This window comes from Nomia melanderi, chromosome 7, assembly GCF_051020985.1.
Source record: "Nomia melanderi isolate GNS246 chromosome 7, iyNomMela1, whole genome shotgun sequence".
In the NCBI taxonomy this organism is placed as follows: Eukaryota; Metazoa; Arthropoda; class Insecta; order Hymenoptera; family Halictidae; genus Nomia; species Nomia melanderi.
In genome coordinates, this window is record NC_135005.1 from 12,206,385 (window position 1) to 12,226,524 (window position 20,140).

Consider the following 20,140-nt stretch of genomic DNA (forward strand, 5'->3'; position numbering starts at 1 on the left):
ATGTTTGAAAAATAAAAAATATTTTATTGATATATCGCTAAATGCCACATTGTAATGAATTTTCAAAACAAGATTTTTTAATATAATTGTTCAATTTTATATTTCGGCATATATATCAATGCTCTTTTCCCATCACCGATGATATCAATTTTTTGATTATATGTATCAAAGGTAGACTAGAACTTCAAAAGTAAACATAAAAATTGTACTCGTCAATTTGGAATATGAAGAATAGTTTGGAATTTGTACAGAATAAATAATGCTTAGCAGTAAAAACAAGATTAAATGCATTGAAAACTTTGTAAGTTCCGCGAGTGTTTATTACGTGTTTAAAGAAACAGTGTAAATAAAGTAATTTCATACTTAATTGAAAACCTTAGTCCTTACATTACTATAATCCTTGAAAGTGTCGTCTATCATAAAATTAGAATTTTGAACGAAGTTCCTAATAATTAGATAATTATAACATCACGGAACTTTCTTTCATTATTTTATGAGCATTGTAAATACTTTTTTTTTTAAATTTCTCCACTTATACATTAATCTCACTGTTGCATATCATGTATCCGTTTTCCTTTTCTTTGTTGTGGATGCTGGATGCCATCCTGGATGAAATAAGTCCACGGCTAACGGTGAACAATGTGTTGACGGTTGATCTTTCATGTACGTTGTTGCCTAAAATAAGAAATATATGTGTAAATGAACATGTATTAATAAAAATCAAACTTATTTTTATACGTACGAAAAAGAGTATAAGTTGTTGTTTTGTTTGAGAATCACAGTCTTGCCCAAGAGTAGAAGGATAATGTACAATACCGCCATTTTTTTGTATGTCTTGTGCAATTATTTCCAAGCACTGCTTTTCGTCAAACTTCACCGCATCGATTATTGATTCTGAAATAAATCCATCGTAACATTGCAATACCCAAGAAGTAGTTTGAATTGTAAACAAGTTAATATTTTCTTACTTCTAGTAGAAACATCAGCCGACAAAAATCTTGTTAAAAGTGCACCGCATTCTGAAGTATCTAAGAAAAGTTGTGGATAACGTTTTATCAAAAGTTTTGTAAGCAACATGTTGCCACGGTTGCCTGCTAAAGTATTACTGGGTGTGCATACTACTTCATCTTCTGTTCTTCGTATAAGCAACACAGGACCATTAAATCTGCGAAGGAAACCGGACGACTGTACACATTTCTGTAGAAAATATTTTAACGAAATACTGTAAGTATATGTACCTGTTTAACTGTTCCGCTATATTTAAATTAAAATAGTCTCTAATAATGTTCCGTACTAAACCCTCTAACGACGAGGACATTGTCATAATGGCTAAAGGAAGTACATCGTCAAATGTCGCATCTAATACCTAGAACATGCGTTATTATAATTTAAAATAATTATCCTTGAAATCTTTCTAATTGTTATTCCTTACATAGTATAAGATCTTACTAGACTTTGAATAGAAGGATAATTCATCGCAGCCCAAGTAGCAGTGTATCCACCAATACTCCAACCATAAAGAATTATTTGTTCCTCAGGAAACCTTAAGTGTTCGATTGCAAAACGCATTACACAATCGATAGCATTTTCTTCTTGCAGAGGATACGGGGCACCCTTTGTAGTCATTTTCATGTCTTACTGTTACAATTTTATAATCATAGTTTGGCCGAAGGAGAAGTCTTGCCATTACTTCAATTCTAGTTAATATACATATATGATTGCTATTAACTGCAACATTGCCAAAATTTCACCTTTGGAATACTGGTGTATAAGAGTAACAGCAATTCTTCTCATCGGAGCATTATCATAAATGAAATGTAAAGAATTTATTTTCAAAAATAATACTTACAGTGCTGCTACCAAAGCCTGGATGATTCCATCCTAATACGGAATATCCTTTTTTTAGAGGAGTTGATGCAACCCCAGTCTCATAAAAGCTGCAATTTCCTTCACAAGTAATGACTAATACATTCCCTTCTGTTGTCCTATGGAAGTAAAAATAAATTATTTAAAAATAATTTGTTGCGAAACAAGATTGTTGGAAAAAATATTAGTATTTATATTACTTGTTTCGTTTATCAATGAACATTGTGTCAATTTCATTGTTATCTGCAGATAACAATTTGTATCTCTCACCACTTTGTTTTATTAAATCTATTCGTCCTTTCAAAAGTGTAGAACCTATGTTGCCAGTATATATTGTCATTAAATGATAATATAATATAAATGAAATATGTATTATATAGAATTGTACAACTTACGAAATACCCAATTAATAACTGATATACTTCCAGGGTATATCATTTTAATAGCAAAAGTATGAGCTACAATGTATGATAATAATTTACAAGGCAATGTAAATACAAATTCTTTATTAGTTTGTCTTTTTATACGCCCACTAGAAGCTGCAATTTTTTCTAATGTTAATTTCTCGTGTAGCTTCTCCCTGCAAATATAAATTTATATAATCTTAAATGAACTTGAATTAATTATTATTATAGTAAGTAAAATAAGCTACCTTTCAACATCAGAAATTTTAAAATCTATAGGCCATGCCCAGAACTCAAACTCATACTTCTGAAGTTCTTGCTTAGTTTCTGTGTTATAATGTGCAGTTGCATCATTTAATGTTTTCAAGAATTTCAAATATGTTGGATTATTTGCTCTGGAATAACCACGTGCTGCCAAAGATGCAATTAAAATTACAACAGCGCCAGTTGCAACTTTGCTTAGGAAATAAACATTATCTATTAAGGGATTACTGCGTTGATAAAAAAATGTGGCAACTAGTGGTATTGTATACAGGCTTATTGACCAAATTGCTGCAAACTGAAACAAATTCAATACAATTAACGTGTGTGATTAATATTTCTAAATTATTTATATTAATATCTACTGACATTACACATTCATAATTTCTATTACATTTAAAGATTAGTTAAAATTAAAATGAAATTTAACAAGTTATACATTGTAATTATTATCTTGTAATTGTATAGATGTGTTATTACAGGACAAGATTATTGATATTTACTAATTTTGGAATTTTTTAAAAAATACTTACGCAAATTACAATTTGATCGCTCCATCGTTCTAAAACTTTTGGTTCGTATGATTTCTGAAATAAATTGAAGTAGGTATAACCTAAAATGCAACAATTTGAAAGATTTCCACGTAATTATTTCTACTTACGTCGACCAGACGACCGATCCATGTTATTTCATAAACTTTAAATAGCCGAGGACTAAATGTACATTTCCAAAGTGTACTAATCAAAGACATTTCGCATTTGTTCGAAATTCTTCAAACGACTCTTCGTTTTGAGATACCTATGTAAAACGCGATGCAAGAATGACTTAACCGATTACTGTGCTTGCGTGACATGGAAAAACAAACCATTCACTATGATCAGTGGTACAGTCGTTGAATATGAGAGCACAACGAGTTAGGAAATAAAAATTGCTAGATTATATAGTAATTATCATTTACATTAACCTTAAGCAAATAAACAAAAAAGAACTTTACAAAGATTACCATAAAATTAATCGAGCTATGCAAATAATAATATGAATATATTTTTCTGTAAATATTTACTATAATAAATTATAATGGAAAAATTAAATACATAAATCGAATTCTATATTCTAATAAAATCGTTAAGATAGTAGTTATTTGAATATATTAATTACATGCTTTTTTGTGTGTCTCGCATGTTTCTATGTCCGTGACAAATAATTAATTTTATTATAAACAATCTAATAATCGATATGTCTACAAATGTTTCATATTTAATTCATCATTTATAAAAAAATTTAAGTATAATTTTAAATCAATATAGGTACTTGAGTACATTTGAAATGTCGCGGTACTACAACTTACGAACGGCTGATCAAATATAAAAACTTGGTAGTAACTGGATGTAATAAGAGTCAATTTTTTTTTGTAATAAAAGGGATTATGGAAATTGATTTGTAATAAAATTGAAGGACGTATTTATAGAGATGAAATCAAGTGACAAATTTGAAAGACACTATCAAGAGTATCAATAGAAAATTGGACAATTTTGGTATGGGTCGATTTTAGGTCGCACGTAGATCGTGCTTTTTGGAACGTAGAGAGAACTTACTGGAAGATTCGTAGCAAGTATAATACTGTACAAGAGTTACCTACATGCATTACGTGCGACATCGATAATATAATTTTGAACTACTGTTGTTTTATCAGATTTTCAGTATGTCAGACTGGGATACCGCTCCAATTACTCTACGTAAACGTCCACCAAAGGCTTCAGTACTTAAATCGGAACAGGTAATATTATTCGACCGAAATTTCGGCGTATTTTGTCTGTGGTGTTCATTAACCACACGATTGTGTAATTGTGTTTATTTACAGGCGGTGAATGCTGCACGTCGTCAAGGTTATGCTGTTGAAACACAAGCGAAATGTACGTGCAATATCTTTTTAAGTCTTTTTAGAAATAAATAACCCTTTTGTATGCAAAATAATATTTGTTTTGCATAGACTTTCTTTGTATACAAAACAGTATATAGGCATTAATGGCAACTGATATAACATGGTACACAGATAGCTGATAATATGATGCAATAATAATAACGTAACATAGAGAAATAAATTCTTGTTTTGTAAGAGAAACAAAATTAAAAAACATTGGTTTTTTTTTAGGGGGCGGAGGAGCAAACAGACAACATGTAACAACTAAAAATACTGCTAAGTTAGATAGAGAGACTGAAGAACTGAAACATGACAAAATCCCACTTGACCTTGGTAAATTAATTCAACAAGGCCGGCAAAGTAAAGGAATGTCTCAGAAAGATCTTGCCACAGTATGTTAATGTTATTTATTTGGATCTGTTTTCATGGTTTGTATTTGTATATATAGATACGTACATCGTTTCTTTAATTATTGTATAGAAAGTAAATGAAAAGGCACAAGTCATCAATGACTATGAAGCTGGTCGTGGTATTCCAAATCAGACGGTGATTGGTAAAATCGAACGAGTGCTAGGAATAAAATTACGTGGGAAAGATCGTGGAAAACCGTTAACAACCCCCGGGACAAAAAAGTGAATCTCGGGGGGAAAAAATTTCAACTTTCTACCCTGACGCATCGTTCCCTAAACAGAACTGCAAAAACAAAATTGTAGGATTGAGAGCAACTACTACTTCCACCCTATTCATCTTTGGTTATTTTATTACATATTTTAAAATATTATTTTATAAATATATTACTGTGTATTGTAAAATAGATAATTATATGTCCTCATGTATAAAACAGAATTACATTTCTATTTAATTTAAAGGAAATTACAAGCACTTGATACCGGAACTATCAAAAAAAGCTGTTAATTTATCTTTATATACTATTTTGTTACATTTTCAAATACACGTCATTGATTCTATTATAAAACAGATTTATTATTTCATCTTCTTGAATGTTCATTCGAAGAAACTAAATAACGTTGTATTATTATAAATAACATTACAAGGTTGTTGCTATGTATATATAAAGATCAGTGATCAATTTTATAATGATTAAAAAATCATATTTATAAATACACAAATGCATTCGTAAGCATCATACATCATCATATTTGCATAGAGATTGAAGTATTAATTTATAATCTAGTAACATTTCATTATACACCACAGTATAGCTTGTACATGAGAGAAATTACTAAATAAACATGAATTATACCATTTGGTCTTATTTTTATTCGTACAGAAACCTGATAATACATTATTTTTATTTCATTTAATTAATCTCTTCTCAATGCAAAACTTGATTCCTTTATACCATCCTTTGTTATTACTTTGATGCTTATAGAATCACCTGTGTAAATGTCTCTTTCTGCAGCCGAAATGAAAACATCTTTTATTATTGAAATAGCTCTTTCCTCAGTTAAAGGAATAGGTTCAACACCTTCTTGATTTTTATATCCAACCTGAAAAATATATTAATGCAGTTAATAACCTGTGATGTAGTTAGTAAAACATATTCCAATGCTTTTTATACCTGATTGTCGAGAAGAGGTTGCAAAAGTGCACCAGATGAACCAGCTGCTCTATATTTAGTTTCTTCACAATGTCCAATTGGATCATAACTGTATACGCAACCCTTTCCTTGATCATTTAATCCACCAAGAATATTACTAATGTAATATGGAAAGAAACGCTTGTAATATAACATTGTTGTTAACATTTGTGCTACTGCTGGTGTTGTCATTTCCTTCTGATGTTCATGCTTATACATCTATGAGAGGTAAAACAAAAATGATAATGAATAACTTTGTAAATTTTAAATATAAAGAGGATATGGAATAATATTGCTGGACATATTATAAATGTCTATTTCTTTATGTAATAGTCAGAATTTTTCATTCATAAATTTATGTATTTTGAAATTTACCTGCATGCGAGCTGTTAGAAGACGAGTTAAAGTAAGTGTATCGCACCAACAACCAGAACATCCTAAGACAGTTGTTTTTGACAAAGGAAATAACTTTTGTTGATCTCGTGTATAAATGGAAAAGCCAGTGCTAAGACGTGTATCTGCTGCTATTACACAAAAATCATCTCCTGCAAGGGCTATGGTACTTCTATAACAAAAAAAAAAAAAGAAAATAACAATTTATAAATACTTCAATATTTGTTAGTATTTGTCACATATTATCGTATAATAATGCCTTACATACAATCAAAATTAGAATAATATGCTTTTAACAGTAATGTATTTGAACTTTTTATAAATTTATGTTGCCGTTAAGAACATTTAGGTTATATTTGAAATTTACCCTCCATTATCGGCGTATGGACTAAAACTCTTCATTTTTGCTGCTTCAGTTTCATAATCGGGCAAAGATCGATTTGGATTTGCACTCAAAAGAGCCATTTTTTACAATTTCTCTTTACAAATTACGAACCGAGAACCGCTCACCGTGAATGACACTACACTTTGCGGTAACGATGGCGATGCAAAATAATACTTTCTTACACACACATAAACACAGTTTCCTTCCTACGTATGGTAAGTAAGTGATTGGTCGAATAACACTCGTCTCTACAAGAATGTAGCATTAATAGTAAGCTGTTTTATTGTCAAATTTGTCTAATAAATGGAAGTGCTCAGAATTGTTCTTACTTTGTAATAAGCAAATAACATCTGTCACTATAGTTTCAATAATAAAGTAAATACATGACGATTACAAATATTATTAAGACAATAAAATAATATAATTAATTAATTTAAAATTTATAAATCGAATATTATATTTGCTTTTGTTGTTTCGTTTGAATTAATTTAAAATGAAGTTTTTTGGGGATTCTAGTTATCCTAGCAGACCTAGCACATCATTTGCAAGGTGTTCGTGGGAAGTTACAAGTTAACGCCCGAATGTGTGATAAACAAGTGAATTGTAAAAGGTGTTACCTTATCAGGCATTATAACGTTCGAACGACCTGATAAGTTTCAAGGGAATATATACAAGAAAAAAAATTCTTTTTTTCATTCATTGAAATGGCAACTGATAACGAGAGACGCGTTGCATTAATTACGGGTATTACCGGACAAGTAAGATTGACAGTTTATATTTTATTGAAGTATTTCATTCACTTTCTTCGGTGTTAAATTATCCACGTTTAATTTGCCACGTTGACAACGTAATTTTAATACCATTGATTTTGCGTGCATTAAATACAAATAAAATTATTCATTTTATGCATTTTTCCAGGATGGTTCCTATTTAGCAGAATTTTTATTAGAAAAAGGATATCATGTGCATGGAATTATTAGGAGAGCTAGTTCTTTTAACACAGCTCGTATTCAACATCTTTATGCAGACCCAAAATGCCATCGGCAGGGTAAAATGAAATTACATTATGGAGACATGACAGATTCAAGTAGTTTAGTAAAAGTAATTAGCTCTGTACAACCAACAGAAATTTATAATCTTGCTGCTCAAAGTCATGTTATGGTATGTACTCTGTCTTCAAATTTTAAATTTACAAATGATTAATTACTTTTCTGTATTGTAATATTATCATTTTATAGGTAAGTTTTGAAGTAAGCGAATACACAGCTGAAGTAGACGCAGTAGGAACAGTTCGATTGTTAGATGCAATACGTACCTGTGGTTTAGAAAAATCTGTAAAGTTTTATCATGCATCAACATCTGAGCTTTATGGTAGAGTGGTGGAAGTACCACAAAATGAGAAAACACCATTTTATCCACGTTCTCCATATGGTTATTATTTGGTTTCTTATTATTTTGTACTTTCTTATATCACTCTTTTAGGATAAGGTTGCTAAATTGCTTTGATATTTCAGCTTGTGCAAAATTATACAGCTTCTGGATTGTTGTAAACTACAGAGAAGCATATAACATGTTTGCATGTAATGGAATATTATTTAATCATGAAAGTCCTCGTAGAGGAGAGAATTTTGTTACTAGAAAAGTGACTAGATCAATAGCGAAAATACAACTGGGTTTGCAAGATGTTCTTGAACTGGGAAATTTAGATGCTAAAAGAGACTGGGGTCACGCGAAAGATTATGTTGAGGTAAGAAGTACAGGTATCTAAATTATTGCTGATGTGTAATAAATTTAACAAAACATTAAACTAGTCTGGTCGAACACTTTTGTAGGCGATGTGGTTAATGTTGCAACAGCCAACACCAGATGACTATGTGATAGCAACTGGAGAAACACACAGCGTTAGGGAATTCGTAGAAGCAGGTTTTCGGTACGTTGGTCGCACAATTAAGTGGGAAGGTGAAGGTGTAAATGAGACAGGGCAGGATGCACAAACAGGACAAGTATTGGTTAAAGTGAATCCTAAGTATTTCCGTCCAACAGAAGTAGTATGTATCAATCTTATAAAATACTGTATGCCTCAGTTTCTTGCATCATAAGTAATAAACTTACTTTTTCCATTTATCTAGGATGTCTTACTGGGCGATGCTACTAAAGCAAAAGAAAAAATAGGTTGGAAACCTACAGTTACATTTGAGGTATTTATTAATGATTATTTTATTTTACGCATCTAAATAGTTATAAAATATTAACATTTTAATAAATGTTATTTCAGGATCTTGTAAAAGATATGATGGATTTCGATTTAGAATTAATGAGAAAGAATCCGGTCGCTTAATATTATTCCTTATTTTCGAAGAGGCTTAATGCATTTCTTAAAATACATTCTATGTCTCTATGAGACAGTGGTATTCAATTAAAACACACTTATTATATTAAAGCAGATTTATATGTTATTTTGTAAAACTGCATATTGAGATCAGAGGTAGACAAGTTCTTCAAGTAAATGAATTACGAATTAAGGTGCTAAAACAATAGCTTTGTCTAGTATCTGATCCAGAATATATATTTGTATAAAACTTAATGAAATTGTATGTAGTTCGTATTAAATGTTTATTGTAATTCCTCTGCAGACAATGATCTGCGTATATCAATATATATATATATATATACATATACATATATATTGATATGTATTGATATGTATAGTAAAATAATGATTCTCCGTTTACTGTTACTTCTTTAATATTACTAGTTATATATGGTACTAAGTTAGATATAATTAAAAAAAAAAAAAGGAAACGTTTTCAACGAAAGCGCGATTGATTGAACTGGTTTTTACTTAGATACAATTTGAACTACGTTCTTTTTTAACATTTAGACACACAGCACAAGATCACTGAAACAATTCTTCTGTACAATTGTCTTCCTTATACGTGCGTTAATTAATTTATAATTTTGTACATACTGTATGATACTTCAGGATAATGGTTAAGCTGTATTCTAAATTTCATACACCAACGTCCACTGTATAAAATAGAAACATTTTTGTAATAAACGAACGGGGCGTCACAGAAAGTAACTTTTCTTAATTTATGCTTCCTGCACGTTTCATCCTTACCAGAAGATTCTTAATTTATTTCAATTAACTGCATAGCCGAAGCATTAATATACATTACGAGCCCATTGAGCAGTGCCAGGAGACAAACGAATTCCTATGATTCCCCGAAAAAAGGAGTGAACATTGACAATATGATTCATCGAACTCGAACAGCTAGGTAGCAGAATCCCGTGTGGATTTCCGCAAGATATTCTCGATAGTGAACATCATCGATTTTACGCAGTGTCCTTGGGTTTCTGTGTATTTCACTTTCGCGGTCTGTGCTTCCTCTTCGTCATCCTTCGCCTCTACTATTTTATATTCGTTCCTCCCTTCTCGCCTCTTCAAATTAGGAAGCGGTTCCGGTGAAACCTGAAGAAGAACCAAAAATACTATATCACGGGATAGCCGCAGTGATCGTTTACATCTTTCTAAAAGAAACTAAACATTAAAATCCACAAATTCGCACTCCGCAATCTAATACCGAAGACTCAAAGTTATTCAGATCATTCAAATCCCTACTGTATCAAAATCGTGACTAGCAAACGTATAGCAACAAATAAGTTCACGGATCGATCGTCTTCGTTTACCAAAATGGTTCCATGGTCTTGTTCCTGCTTATCCTGCGCGAATCCTCTTTGCTTTCTCATCCTCCTTCTCCTGTAATTGCCGTGTTCAAACATTTCATTGGCCGACGGGTCCAGGGTCCAGTAACTGCCCTTCCCAGCCTGGTCCTCGTCGTTATCCTCTCCGACGATCTTGTCCCTCGGTATCTTCACGAAGCAGTCGTTCAAGCTAAGGTTGTGCCTGATGCTGTTTTGCCAGCCCTGCCGGTTCTCTCTGTAATAGGGAAACCTGTCCATGATGAATCTGTAAATCCCCGAAAGTGTGAGCCTCTGCTTGGGCGAGGAATTGATAGCCATCGCTATCAAGGCGATGTAAGAATATGGCGGTTTCTCGTATCGAGGCTGCGGCTTGTATCTTATCAGGGGAAGGCTCCAGGAAAAGGGCAATGTTCTCGAGTTCAGCATGTCCGGCACAAGGCTGTAGTAGCTTGGCAACGGACACATAGTCGGGAAGATCTCTTCTGGGCTCCATAGATCGTACGCTCTTCGCAGCTCGCAACCGTAGCTCTTGGAGACGTTGCACGGATAATCTTGGCAGCTACTGGTTGGCTCCATTGGGCGATGATCAGAACATGCGGTTATTGTTTTGACGCTTATATCTTTCTTATACATGTCCCTTGACGACTTGTTGGCCTTATAGTGTTGCCAACAAGGCAGCCGCAAAGAAGACGTCCTCTAAAGCGAAGGATATCACAGTCTTTACTGAATTTCCGCCACTGAATACAGTAGAACTACATCAACCGGACGATTTCCGAAAATAACATCTTTCTCATCTTCTTGTTACCAAGGATTGCCATACTAAAGTCTCCGATTACTTCCTCGAATGCACTGATTAGCTTCGAAACTCGCGCTTCAAGGATCACTTCACAATTTCCCAAATTCCATCCAAAGACTTCCAAGAGACCAACTACGGAGTGCAACGTTACTATCATCACACTGCATCACACCTTCCTTTCCGTCATTTCGAATCCCGAAGTAAGGGTCGAACCGCCGACTTCGAAGCGACACGCATCGAAAGAACTACGCGACGGGATCTCTGAATCCTCTAAAACTCTAGGATCGTTTGAAGAAAGATTCTGCTCGTTCCCGAGGGAGGTTCCACAGCTCCCAGCGGTGAGATCGAAACTTCCACGGACTAGTTCGCGCTCGGTGGCGCGGAGAACTGATTTCTGAGTGCGATTCGCGGCTAGCCGGAGCAATTCCTTAACGAAGGGTGTTTAATTTGACACGGACGATCCGGAGGACGGTCCAGCTCCGCCCATCGCCGGTTTTCCGGAGAACTCCCGTTTGCGTGTTACCGCGCGAGGGAGGCGGTTACCTAGCCGGGGCCGGTGATGCGTGTTTTATTGCTGTTTACACATATGCTGTCCTAACACCCACGCCGACAGTAAACGAGCCGATACGTAAACAAAGTTGCGGTAATTATACCGAAACCGTACCGTTTCTCGGAACCGCTTTTGTCTTCCTCTTCGGGCCGCGTTCCCCTCGTCCGTCCGCACCCCCGATACTTTCGAGAAACCTCGAATCACCCCCTAGCAGTCCAGACTCCCCTAAAACCGGCGAAATTTAGTTTTCATTGCCTACAGTTGACAGGAAATTGAATATCAACGGTTCGGACGGCTGCAACCCCCTTGCATCGATTTGCAACTATTTCTTTCGTAATTGCGCTCGACGAAACTGCTTCGGCGTTAATAATTGATTGTAGTAAAGAGAGAATTTGCTTATTCTATATCTACATTTCATTCGTAGATTACTCATTGATAATAGAAAAGTATTTGATTTCGCTTCGAAAGAGTCGAATCACATTTAGATTCGTCAAATTCAGTTGAAGGGCGAGGGTTTAATCGCCAATTTGTGAAAGATTAAGCATTTACAAAGAAAAAATAGCGTTTTCTTTTGGTTAGTAGTTGAATTGAATAATATTCGTGTTGTTAGGGAAGGGGTTAAGTCATGAGGAGCGATGGCACGTCGAAATTTAACTTTCTAAGATCGTGGAACGTTACGGCGAGTGATCGAAGAATCGCTTTTTGAATATCAGTATGATTTCAATGGGACAATTGAAGAATTAGTGTGATTCTTTCATGAAATACATTGCTCAAGATCGTACGTTTGAAAATGTTGACTTTTGTCTAAAGAACGAAAATGAAGCAGTATTCCAAGCATTTGATACTGGGAACAGGATGGGGGATGAAGAGGTCGAAGGAAGGAACGATTGTTTGTTTACGCGCCGTTTCTACTGGTGTCGTTCGGGGGCAAGCGTCATCTTGAAATACCGGGAAACAAATCATTCTGGATTTGCCGGCGGAAGGAACCGGAGGATTAGCGCGACGACCGCGTATTTAGACGACGCCACTTATATTAGTCCTCCCGGAGCGCTCTTCGAAAACAGACGGAATTGTCTTCCACGCGTGTATCCTGCGCTCCTGTTTCGCGTTCCTTAAATCACTCGACCGCGGAGCAACCAAGAAAAACATGTACAGAAGGTCGGACAGATGGTAAAAATAATTTTCTTCTAAGTTAGAAAGTCTGTTTCATCTCGGAATGCTTCCTTTGGATAACACTTCCTTTGGGTTAAACGCAATTATTCACGAATATTTTGTAATGTTCTATACTAAAATCGAATCAATGTGATTGTGGCAATAGTTTTTATTTTACTTTCGAACGAAAAGGCAATTAACCTTGGAGAAAAGCTAGCTTAAAACGGTGAGCGGTCGTTTCACCCTTAACAACCCGGTATACCTTTGCACTCTATCTAATTTGATAGAATTTAATTTAATAGAAATTTCTATTAGAACGATTTAGTGAGATCATTCGAGAGATGAAGCGATGATGAGGATATATTAAACAAAATAATACAGTAACAGAAAATCTGTAGGGTCTCAGTTGGGAGTTAAACGTTTCGGAAATATAATGAAAATGCGTCCCGATGTTCTCTTTTTATTCCTCGTCATCACGAAGTAGGTTTTCTGCGTTTCGTTTTACGAGGCGACCGCAGAAGCCTTTCGCTCTTCGCCGAGACGCCCCGCGAGACCGAGAGCAGGCGGTCCTGTTTGCGGATCGTTTCGTTTTACTGCCTCGTATCCGGCCGAATCTAAACAATCGTCCCTTATTGACAAAATCGGCGGCCGTCTGCGGGCCACGGTTTTTCGGATTGTTGCTTCTACGGTGTTTTACGAGTGTGGGAAAATTCGCCGCGCGCCCCGCCGCCAAGGGTAAACCATTCCTGCCGCCATTGCTTTCTCGCGGATCGACCGACCGTGCAAAATAAACCGATCGTCCTCGTAAAACGGCTCGTTTCTCGGAAACAACGAGGACCGCGCGTTCCTTTCGACCCGTGAAATTAACAGGGCACACGATCGACTCGAATTTCTTTGCAATTTATTTCTAGTGCAATTAGAATATTTTCCAAATTGATGTTGGAATTGTTCAATATTCATCGTTATCCATTTAGGGGATGATCGCGTAGCGATAGTTATCAAAGGTTCTACGAACAGTTGGAAAGTCAGGAGAAAGTCGATGGAAAATCGGAGGATTCGTATATTTTTTTTGTTCAAAGCGATGAACGAGAAGCTCAGAAAATTTTAGTTTATTTAATAGACAACGGAAAAACGGTTTGAAAATACAATCTTATGTTAATGTTCGTCTTTCGCTGTATTCCGTCTGAAGCATCAACCAGTGAATCTTTTCAGAATCTGCGCCATTGCGGCCGGATTGTCCTTGGGAACCTATAAAACGTCGTGATAGATGAAAAACGGCGGTGTAGAAATAAATAAATCGATTCGATAACCGGCAATCGCGCCAAGAGAAACCTGGGAGCCGCCATTTTGTCGGGGTCGAAAGTCCGCGCGTTGAATCAACGAAACACGAATACACAGGTGAATTGTTAATTACCATATGTCCAGCTCTGTTGACCCAATACATAGCTAAGTTCCCGTAAGACGTCGCGTACCCCTCGATCACGTTCTGCGCGGTCAAAGGCACTCGATCGGTTAGACGCCACTCGCGCCGGCCTTTCCACTGCATCTTGTCGACCCAGTCAAAAGTGCCTGAAACGTTGTATCAATAGAAAATGGTGGTCACTTGAAAGCGGTAGAAAACTATCGTCGTCGCGTAGGTAAAAAGTGATTAAATAACAAAACAGTGGGCGTTCAACCGGCAACTGTTCAATTAATCGCGATTACAAAGATGAAGAATGCGAGAGAGACGAGGCTTCCGCGGTAAGAAAACAAAGTGAAACTTCAATCATGAATTCTAAACCAACAGATTAAGTTATTGAAACAATTTTAGAAAGGAATGGAAGAAGATTCAATGAGTTGAATTTTTCCTCTTATTTTTTAACGCGTCGGATGAATAACAATCACGCGTACCTGGAGTGTCCACGATAAGATCCAGTTGTCCGGTAAGCACGATCACCTTCAAATCCGTTTGATTCAGCAACAGTTCCACTGCGAGGAAGCATATATTCATATTTATTCTTTCTCCAAATGAAAATATTGCATTCTGTATGGTTAGGTAATTACCTTTGTCGACAACAGGTTTCATGAAGTCCTCCTGCAACTTGCTGAACACTGTATTGGACTGGACGCCATGATTCACGGACAGATTGAGCGCCCTTTTCACTGGGCCGTTCATTAGATTGGTCAGAGAGGCGTCATAGACGCTTACCCCGTCGTCTATAACATATAAACCTTTGATATGTATAAAAATTAATTATATATTATTTACAAACTCTGACCTAATAATGTTCGTAATGTAATATTTGTCAAATTAACGGATTTTAGAAAACTAATGTCAATATGATATATTTCATCTCTTTAGTTCATCTAGTCCATTTAATCTCATCTATCCAGTTAATCTAGTTAATTTAATGAACTTCGTCACCTCTCTTGAGCATAGGGTTCGACAGGAACCAATTCTTTCCGTACATGTAATTCGTCTTCGTCAAAATGTTATAGAAATTGATATTATGGGTGACTTTCACAATCACACCCTCGGTGTAGCTCCACAGATTTGTGGCTGCCCTCCACTTGCCGGTTCTCACCGCATCCTGCGTTGCACGCGCTGCTCTGTCAATTTCAGAGAGGCCGTTTTTATCAACCATCCCCTGCAAGACAATTTTCTCTTATCATTGAACTAGAGACTGAGAATATATATAAAACGATAATTAGCATCTGAATCACACTGTATCTTTTACCGTTTGATATAAAAATGGCCCCCAAGTCAACACTGAGTCGATCGGTGAGATCCAAGCGTCGCCCAGAGCGACACCTTTCAACTTGCTCTTGATGGTTCCAGCTTGTTGCGCCTGCATTTTCAACGAAAGGGACACGGCATTAGTAATTGAGCTAACCGAAATAAAAATCGTTCATTGTTATTTAACACTGCATTCGCGTCACTTATTGTACACCTTATTACATCGTACCTAGAAAAATAGGTGTACTGTTCATATCGATTTTGAAAATCGAACCTTTAAAAATGGAGAATCAAGATATTACTAAATAACATCATCATTATTAGCAAATAATGTTTATGAAACTGAATATACGTTAAATTAACGGGTCTCGTAAATCTAGCGTTAATACAGATTCGCATTTCGTTATCATATTTCTCGTTTGCTACCTTGTACCAAGCGAGAGCGAACTCCGCGCCCATTTTGCCCCCGTAAGATTCAGTCGTGATGTAAGTGGAGACATTCGCGAATTTCGGCAACTTTTTCAGGAAGCCTCTCATGCATTCTACAAGGTCGCTGGCGATTTGTGCGTTGGTCGTCGCGTAGGCGGTCGACGACGTGGTGTAGCTGAAGCCTGTGCCGACCGGGTTGTCGATGAAGAGGACATTGTAGTCTTTTACCTGTTTATAGACCGATTTTTATAGATTAATTTACAGAAACTGGAATCTATCACATCGATTTTGTAGACTATTAAGATCTAGGATCAAATTATTAATATTAGAGCATTGCGTACGATCTATATGTACTCTTTACAAAGCTTGTAACGATTAATCTTTTTCTTCTTCAGATATCCGTTGTAGTATTTAAATGGAGCTATTTATTTTCAAAATATATTTGATACTCCTAAAATATCCATAATTGCAAAATAAGAAAACCAATGTCCGCCATTTCGACGGGAGTCTTAGTGTTAAGATTCACTATCGCCAATCATATAATGATAGTCTTAATATGCGATAATTGGATCATATATTAACACGTTCACTGCCACGTGTACCACATATGGTACACGCCAACTTTTGTAAGAAAATATTTTTAAGAGATACATAGTCACGGATAGCTGTATACGTTACAAAGCAGTGAAAGCATAAAGAAACAATACGAAAGTACATAAAAATTATCAGAAACTTGAATATAACTTATTATTTTGTTGAGAAAATCAATATAGTTCATAAGCAAAATATAACCGAAGTTTCCGTGGCACGGAACGTGTTGAAGATTTTGTTTCGAGATTATGTTCATACCCAAGTGTAATTTCTCGGTTTCAAGTCTAGGTCGAGGGGTCCGAGTTCCTCGAAGTTCCCGTAGGAAGTGGAAGACGCGCCCGGACCGCCTTGCAGCCAGATGATCAACGGTTTATCGTAATACGAGGAAACATTCGCCGAGGTGTAGTAAAGCCACCAGAACATGTTCGCGTTCGGCCGCACTTGCACGTATCCCCATTCTTGTTCGCCAGGACCGAACCCTTTTCTCGCTGTTGAGAAATAGTAACATAAAACAGACAAATTAAATTAAACAATTATAAATAAACCGCGTCTATAAGTAACATATGTTAGAATTGAAGAAATGAGACTTCTGAGTGTACGGAAAAGAAAAATATGATTGATTAACGCGAGGAACACAAGGAAAACATGAGAAAGTACAATTGTATATATGCGATTTGAGAGTAAAGAAATACTTCTTATAGTGTCTTTATTAATTAATTTTGATCTGGATTAGTTTTAATAATATCCTTGGTTAATATCAAGTAATTGAAATAATGAAAGTGATGTAATACTATCACCGCTCTTATCAATCTTTATCGTTCTATTTTTGTATCATTAGTAATATCTAAGAATCTTATTGTTCAGTTCAATTATTACGAAACCGTTGAACGGATTAATTTCTGTTGGAAGTGTGTTTAATTGTAGGATCACAGCTACTTTCACCGAAAATTAACTGAATTTAGAATTGTAGAACGTCGATGATTCTAAATGTTTGCGGTCGACTCAGTGCCGTCGTTAACAAATGATATACGATCGAAGTTTAAACGAAAGTCAACGCGCCGAAGACGAGTAGCTTAAACGACGCGTGTATTTGCCGCCTAGGTATATTTGCCCAGTTTTAAGATAGTAGAATGTGTAAATGGGATACGAGAAATTCTTTCGCGTCTAATGACAGATAACGCTTGCGAACTCTTTGTGAAATTTTCTACAAAATGGCTTCGAACTGGGTCACCCCCCCCGCCCCCCAATCTTCATTATTGAACCGCGTGTAATTGCCTCAAAAGAAATTGAATAACTTATGATGTCACGGTAGTTAACACTGTTTATCGTTTAAAATCTAAATTATTATCTTTTGCTTCTTTAATTCAGAATACTGTGAGTTTATATTTTATGATATTTATTAGTGATCCATTACCTATTTTGTAAAAGTTCTATAAACGACTTACTTTCATAGTATACATTGAACCCAGTTAAATCATTTTTCTTTCTATCTCTGGTCTACATTTTACGAAAATATTTCAAACTTTGTAAGTTGAGAATCAGATATTACTACCATATTGTAGATATTTAACCATGAAAATGAAAATACGATGTACTATATACTAAACTATAAAATTTTAAGTGCTATATACTATATATTAACACTAGAACTACCGAACGGGTCAAAATGATCCATTCCAGATTTCTTCTTCTCGCGATTACTAAAAAAATAGCAGACTCTGGGAGTTATTAAATAAATTGATTTGGCAATATGAAAATTGAATCGTGAATCAATTAAAGTCTCGATAGATGCACTCTTGAAGCTTCTATAGAGAAGTTGCTAAAAGACAATTTCAGTGCTGGGTAGTCCTATTATACCATCAAATTTGAAATACCATGTTATATATATTTAACTGTCAAATTTGACCCGTTTACACAAGAAAATGTACGTTACAAAATTCCTTTACAACAACAGTTGTCGCTTACCGAGTGTCCCAGACACGAGGCAAATCGCCGCGAGAAGACACGCCGTGAAACCCGTCATTGTCGCCGGAACTAGAGATCCACGCAGACTAAACGGTCGTGCTGTCATTCCGAACGGTGTCTTATCTATCATTAGCGAGCGATCGATTAGATATACAACCAACGATTGAATTCTATCAATCGGGATTTCTCAATTTTTCGGTGGCTGTGGCAATCAGGTTGCCGCAATCGGAAGACGATTGCACGTCGTTAATTATTTTCCAATCGGAACGCATTAGAAAATAATTAATGTCCTCGCCGGTGTATCTTTCCATGTTGTAATCTTGCTTTTCCATATACATACTCGTTCGATGCTTTTAATCGAGAAAAAATGCAAATTGTCTCTCGAGCTTTCGTATTTATGGAGTTCAGAAGTTTCGGAATTCTAAACTTAAAATTTTAAATATTATATTTTACATATTAAATTTCTAATGTGAGATTTGTAATTTTAAATCTTAAAATCGATATATTTCTAATAGAAATTCACATCTTAGACGTGCATCGCTCGATTTTAATGAAACGTGCACGCACTATTCTTACGAGTACTTACCTCAAATATTATGCACACGGAAATTTCAAAATATCCATTTTCTACGCAACATTTCCATCATGAATATCAATTTTAAATAGCTTCATGGACCTTTTATTATTTATATTTTCCCAGCTAAATGTAATATGATAGACGAATCAATATTCCACGAGAGCTCGTCCCATTTTACGATTACCATTTGAAAACGAAGAAAAAGAGAAAAGACACTTTCACCTGTGAAAAGTCTTCTCCTACGGTGCTTGTTTCGTCATTTTTCTCTTCGATGTAGGATCGATCCCCGGATTGAATTAAACATCGATCGGCAGATTTCGGACGCGACGGTAATTCATTCCGACCGGTGACCAACGAGTGACAAATTACGGTTTACATGGTCGTTTACACGGACGATTAACAAATCGACTTCGTACTCGTTTCTGAAATCCTCCGGTAGGAAGGTCAAGTTTGCGGGGAATTCCGGGACTGCTCCTTTCACATTGTAAATGATGACGATGATGATGGCGATAATGATAATACTAGTAACAACTTTATTCGTTGAATCTCTTTTTCACAATCAGGTGTTAAAAATGTTACAATGCAAATTCGTGCTCCCATTATGATAGGACTTCCGAGACAGTTAATTATTATCTATAGATAGATTAAATTTAATTGGTGTACTTGTTCGTTGTATTACAAATTCTATTAACAATGCTGTTATTACCAAATCTAGAGTTATTCTTACAAATAGTTTTGTTAATTTACCATATTTGAAATGAAACATTTCCTATAAAATTTACTGTATTCGAACGACTAAAATAAAAGAACGCAATTTTTAGTAACATCG

The 20,140-nt window shown here is 35.4% G+C and overlaps 6 protein-coding genes across 11 annotated transcripts in view; 2 read left to right on the forward strand and 4 right to left on the reverse strand.

Annotated features, from left to right (window-relative positions):
• Position 1: 1 nt before the first annotated feature.
• Positions 2–3,439, reverse strand: LOC116430503 (phosphatidylserine lipase ABHD16A). The gene is made up of 11 exons (XM_031984751.2): positions 3,193–3,439; positions 3,065–3,118; positions 2,519–2,829; positions 2,262–2,446; positions 2,067–2,181; positions 1,850–1,985; positions 1,450–1,614; positions 1,239–1,366; positions 969–1,165; positions 743–894; positions 2–675 (listed from the first exon to the last, which is right to left on the reverse strand). Exons 1-11 carry the CDS (start codon positions 3,280–3,282, stop codon positions 559–561), a joined length of 1,650 nt encoding a protein of 549 aa, XP_031840611.1. The 5' UTR covers positions 3,283–3,439; the 3' UTR covers positions 2–558.
• A 444-nt stretch (positions 3,440–3,883) lies between these two features.
• mbf1 (multiprotein bridging factor 1) lies at positions 3,884–5,298 on the forward strand. 3 transcript variants are annotated; one of them, XM_031984760.2, is made up of 5 exons: positions 3,884–4,153; positions 4,225–4,308; positions 4,393–4,444; positions 4,684–4,844; positions 4,933–5,298. In XM_031984760.2, the coding sequence occupies exons 2-5, from the start codon at positions 4,234–4,236 to the stop codon at positions 5,086–5,088; spliced, it is 444 nt and encodes a 147-aa protein (XP_031840620.1). In that variant the 5' UTR covers positions 3,884–4,153; positions 4,225–4,233; the 3' UTR covers positions 5,089–5,298. The 3 variants fall into 3 exon arrangements, with proteins under 3 accessions (XP_031840620.1, XP_031840618.1, XP_031840619.1); XM_031984758.2 differs by having other exon boundaries at positions 3,884–4,143; XM_031984759.2 differs by having other exon boundaries at positions 3,884–4,139.
• Positions 5,201–6,965, reverse strand: Prosbeta6 (proteasome beta6 subunit). Its single transcript, XM_076369141.1, has 4 exons — positions 6,813–6,965; positions 6,428–6,617; positions 6,035–6,271; positions 5,201–5,963 (listed from the first exon to the last, which is right to left on the reverse strand). Exons 1-4 carry the CDS (start codon positions 6,908–6,910, stop codon positions 5,778–5,780), a joined length of 711 nt encoding a protein of 236 aa, XP_076225256.1. The 5' UTR covers positions 6,911–6,965; the 3' UTR covers positions 5,201–5,777.
• Gmd (GDP-mannose 4,6 dehydratase) lies at positions 6,941–9,908 on the forward strand. 4 transcript variants are annotated; one of them, XM_031984754.2, is made up of 8 exons: positions 6,941–7,045; positions 7,347–7,588; positions 7,749–7,991; positions 8,069–8,261; positions 8,345–8,577; positions 8,663–8,878; positions 8,960–9,028; positions 9,106–9,908. In XM_031984754.2, exons 2-8 carry the CDS (start codon positions 7,535–7,537, stop codon positions 9,166–9,168), a joined length of 1,071 nt encoding a protein of 356 aa, XP_031840614.1. In that variant the 5' UTR covers positions 6,941–7,045; positions 7,347–7,534; the 3' UTR covers positions 9,169–9,908. The 4 variants fall into 4 exon arrangements, with proteins under 4 accessions (XP_031840614.1, XP_031840613.1, XP_031840612.1 ...); XM_031984753.2 differs by having other exon boundaries at positions 7,026–7,100; XM_031984752.2 differs by lacking the exon at positions 6,941–7,045 and adding an exon at positions 7,052–7,205.
• Positions 9,694–11,817, reverse strand: LOC116430505 (uncharacterized). Its single transcript, XM_031984757.2, has 2 exons — positions 10,521–11,817; positions 9,694–10,302 (listed from the first exon to the last, which is right to left on the reverse strand). Exons 1-2 carry the CDS (start codon positions 11,166–11,168, stop codon positions 10,105–10,107), a joined length of 846 nt encoding a protein of 281 aa, XP_031840617.1. The 5' UTR covers positions 11,169–11,817; the 3' UTR covers positions 9,694–10,104.
• Positions 11,818–14,127: 2,310 nt separating this feature from the next.
• LOC116430456 (retinoid-inducible serine carboxypeptidase) overlaps positions 14,128–20,140 on the reverse strand; it is a 55,513-nt gene continuing 49,500 nt past the window's right edge. Inside the window, exons 2-10 of the mRNA XM_031984628.1 lie at positions 18,735–18,857; positions 17,028–17,257; positions 16,176–16,406; positions 15,751–15,861; positions 15,438–15,660; positions 15,077–15,229; positions 14,924–15,001; positions 14,448–14,602; positions 14,128–14,281 (exon numbers count right to left, since the gene is read on the reverse strand). Of these exons, the coding sequence (XP_031840488.1) occupies positions 14,225–14,281; positions 14,448–14,602; positions 14,924–15,001; positions 15,077–15,229; positions 15,438–15,660; positions 15,751–15,861; positions 16,176–16,406; positions 17,028–17,257; positions 18,735–18,857 (1,361 nt within the window). The 3' untranslated portion in view covers positions 14,128–14,224. The remainder of the gene's footprint in view (positions 14,282–14,447; positions 14,603–14,923; positions 15,002–15,076; positions 15,230–15,437; positions 15,661–15,750; positions 15,862–16,175; positions 16,407–17,027; positions 17,258–18,734; positions 18,858–20,140) is intronic.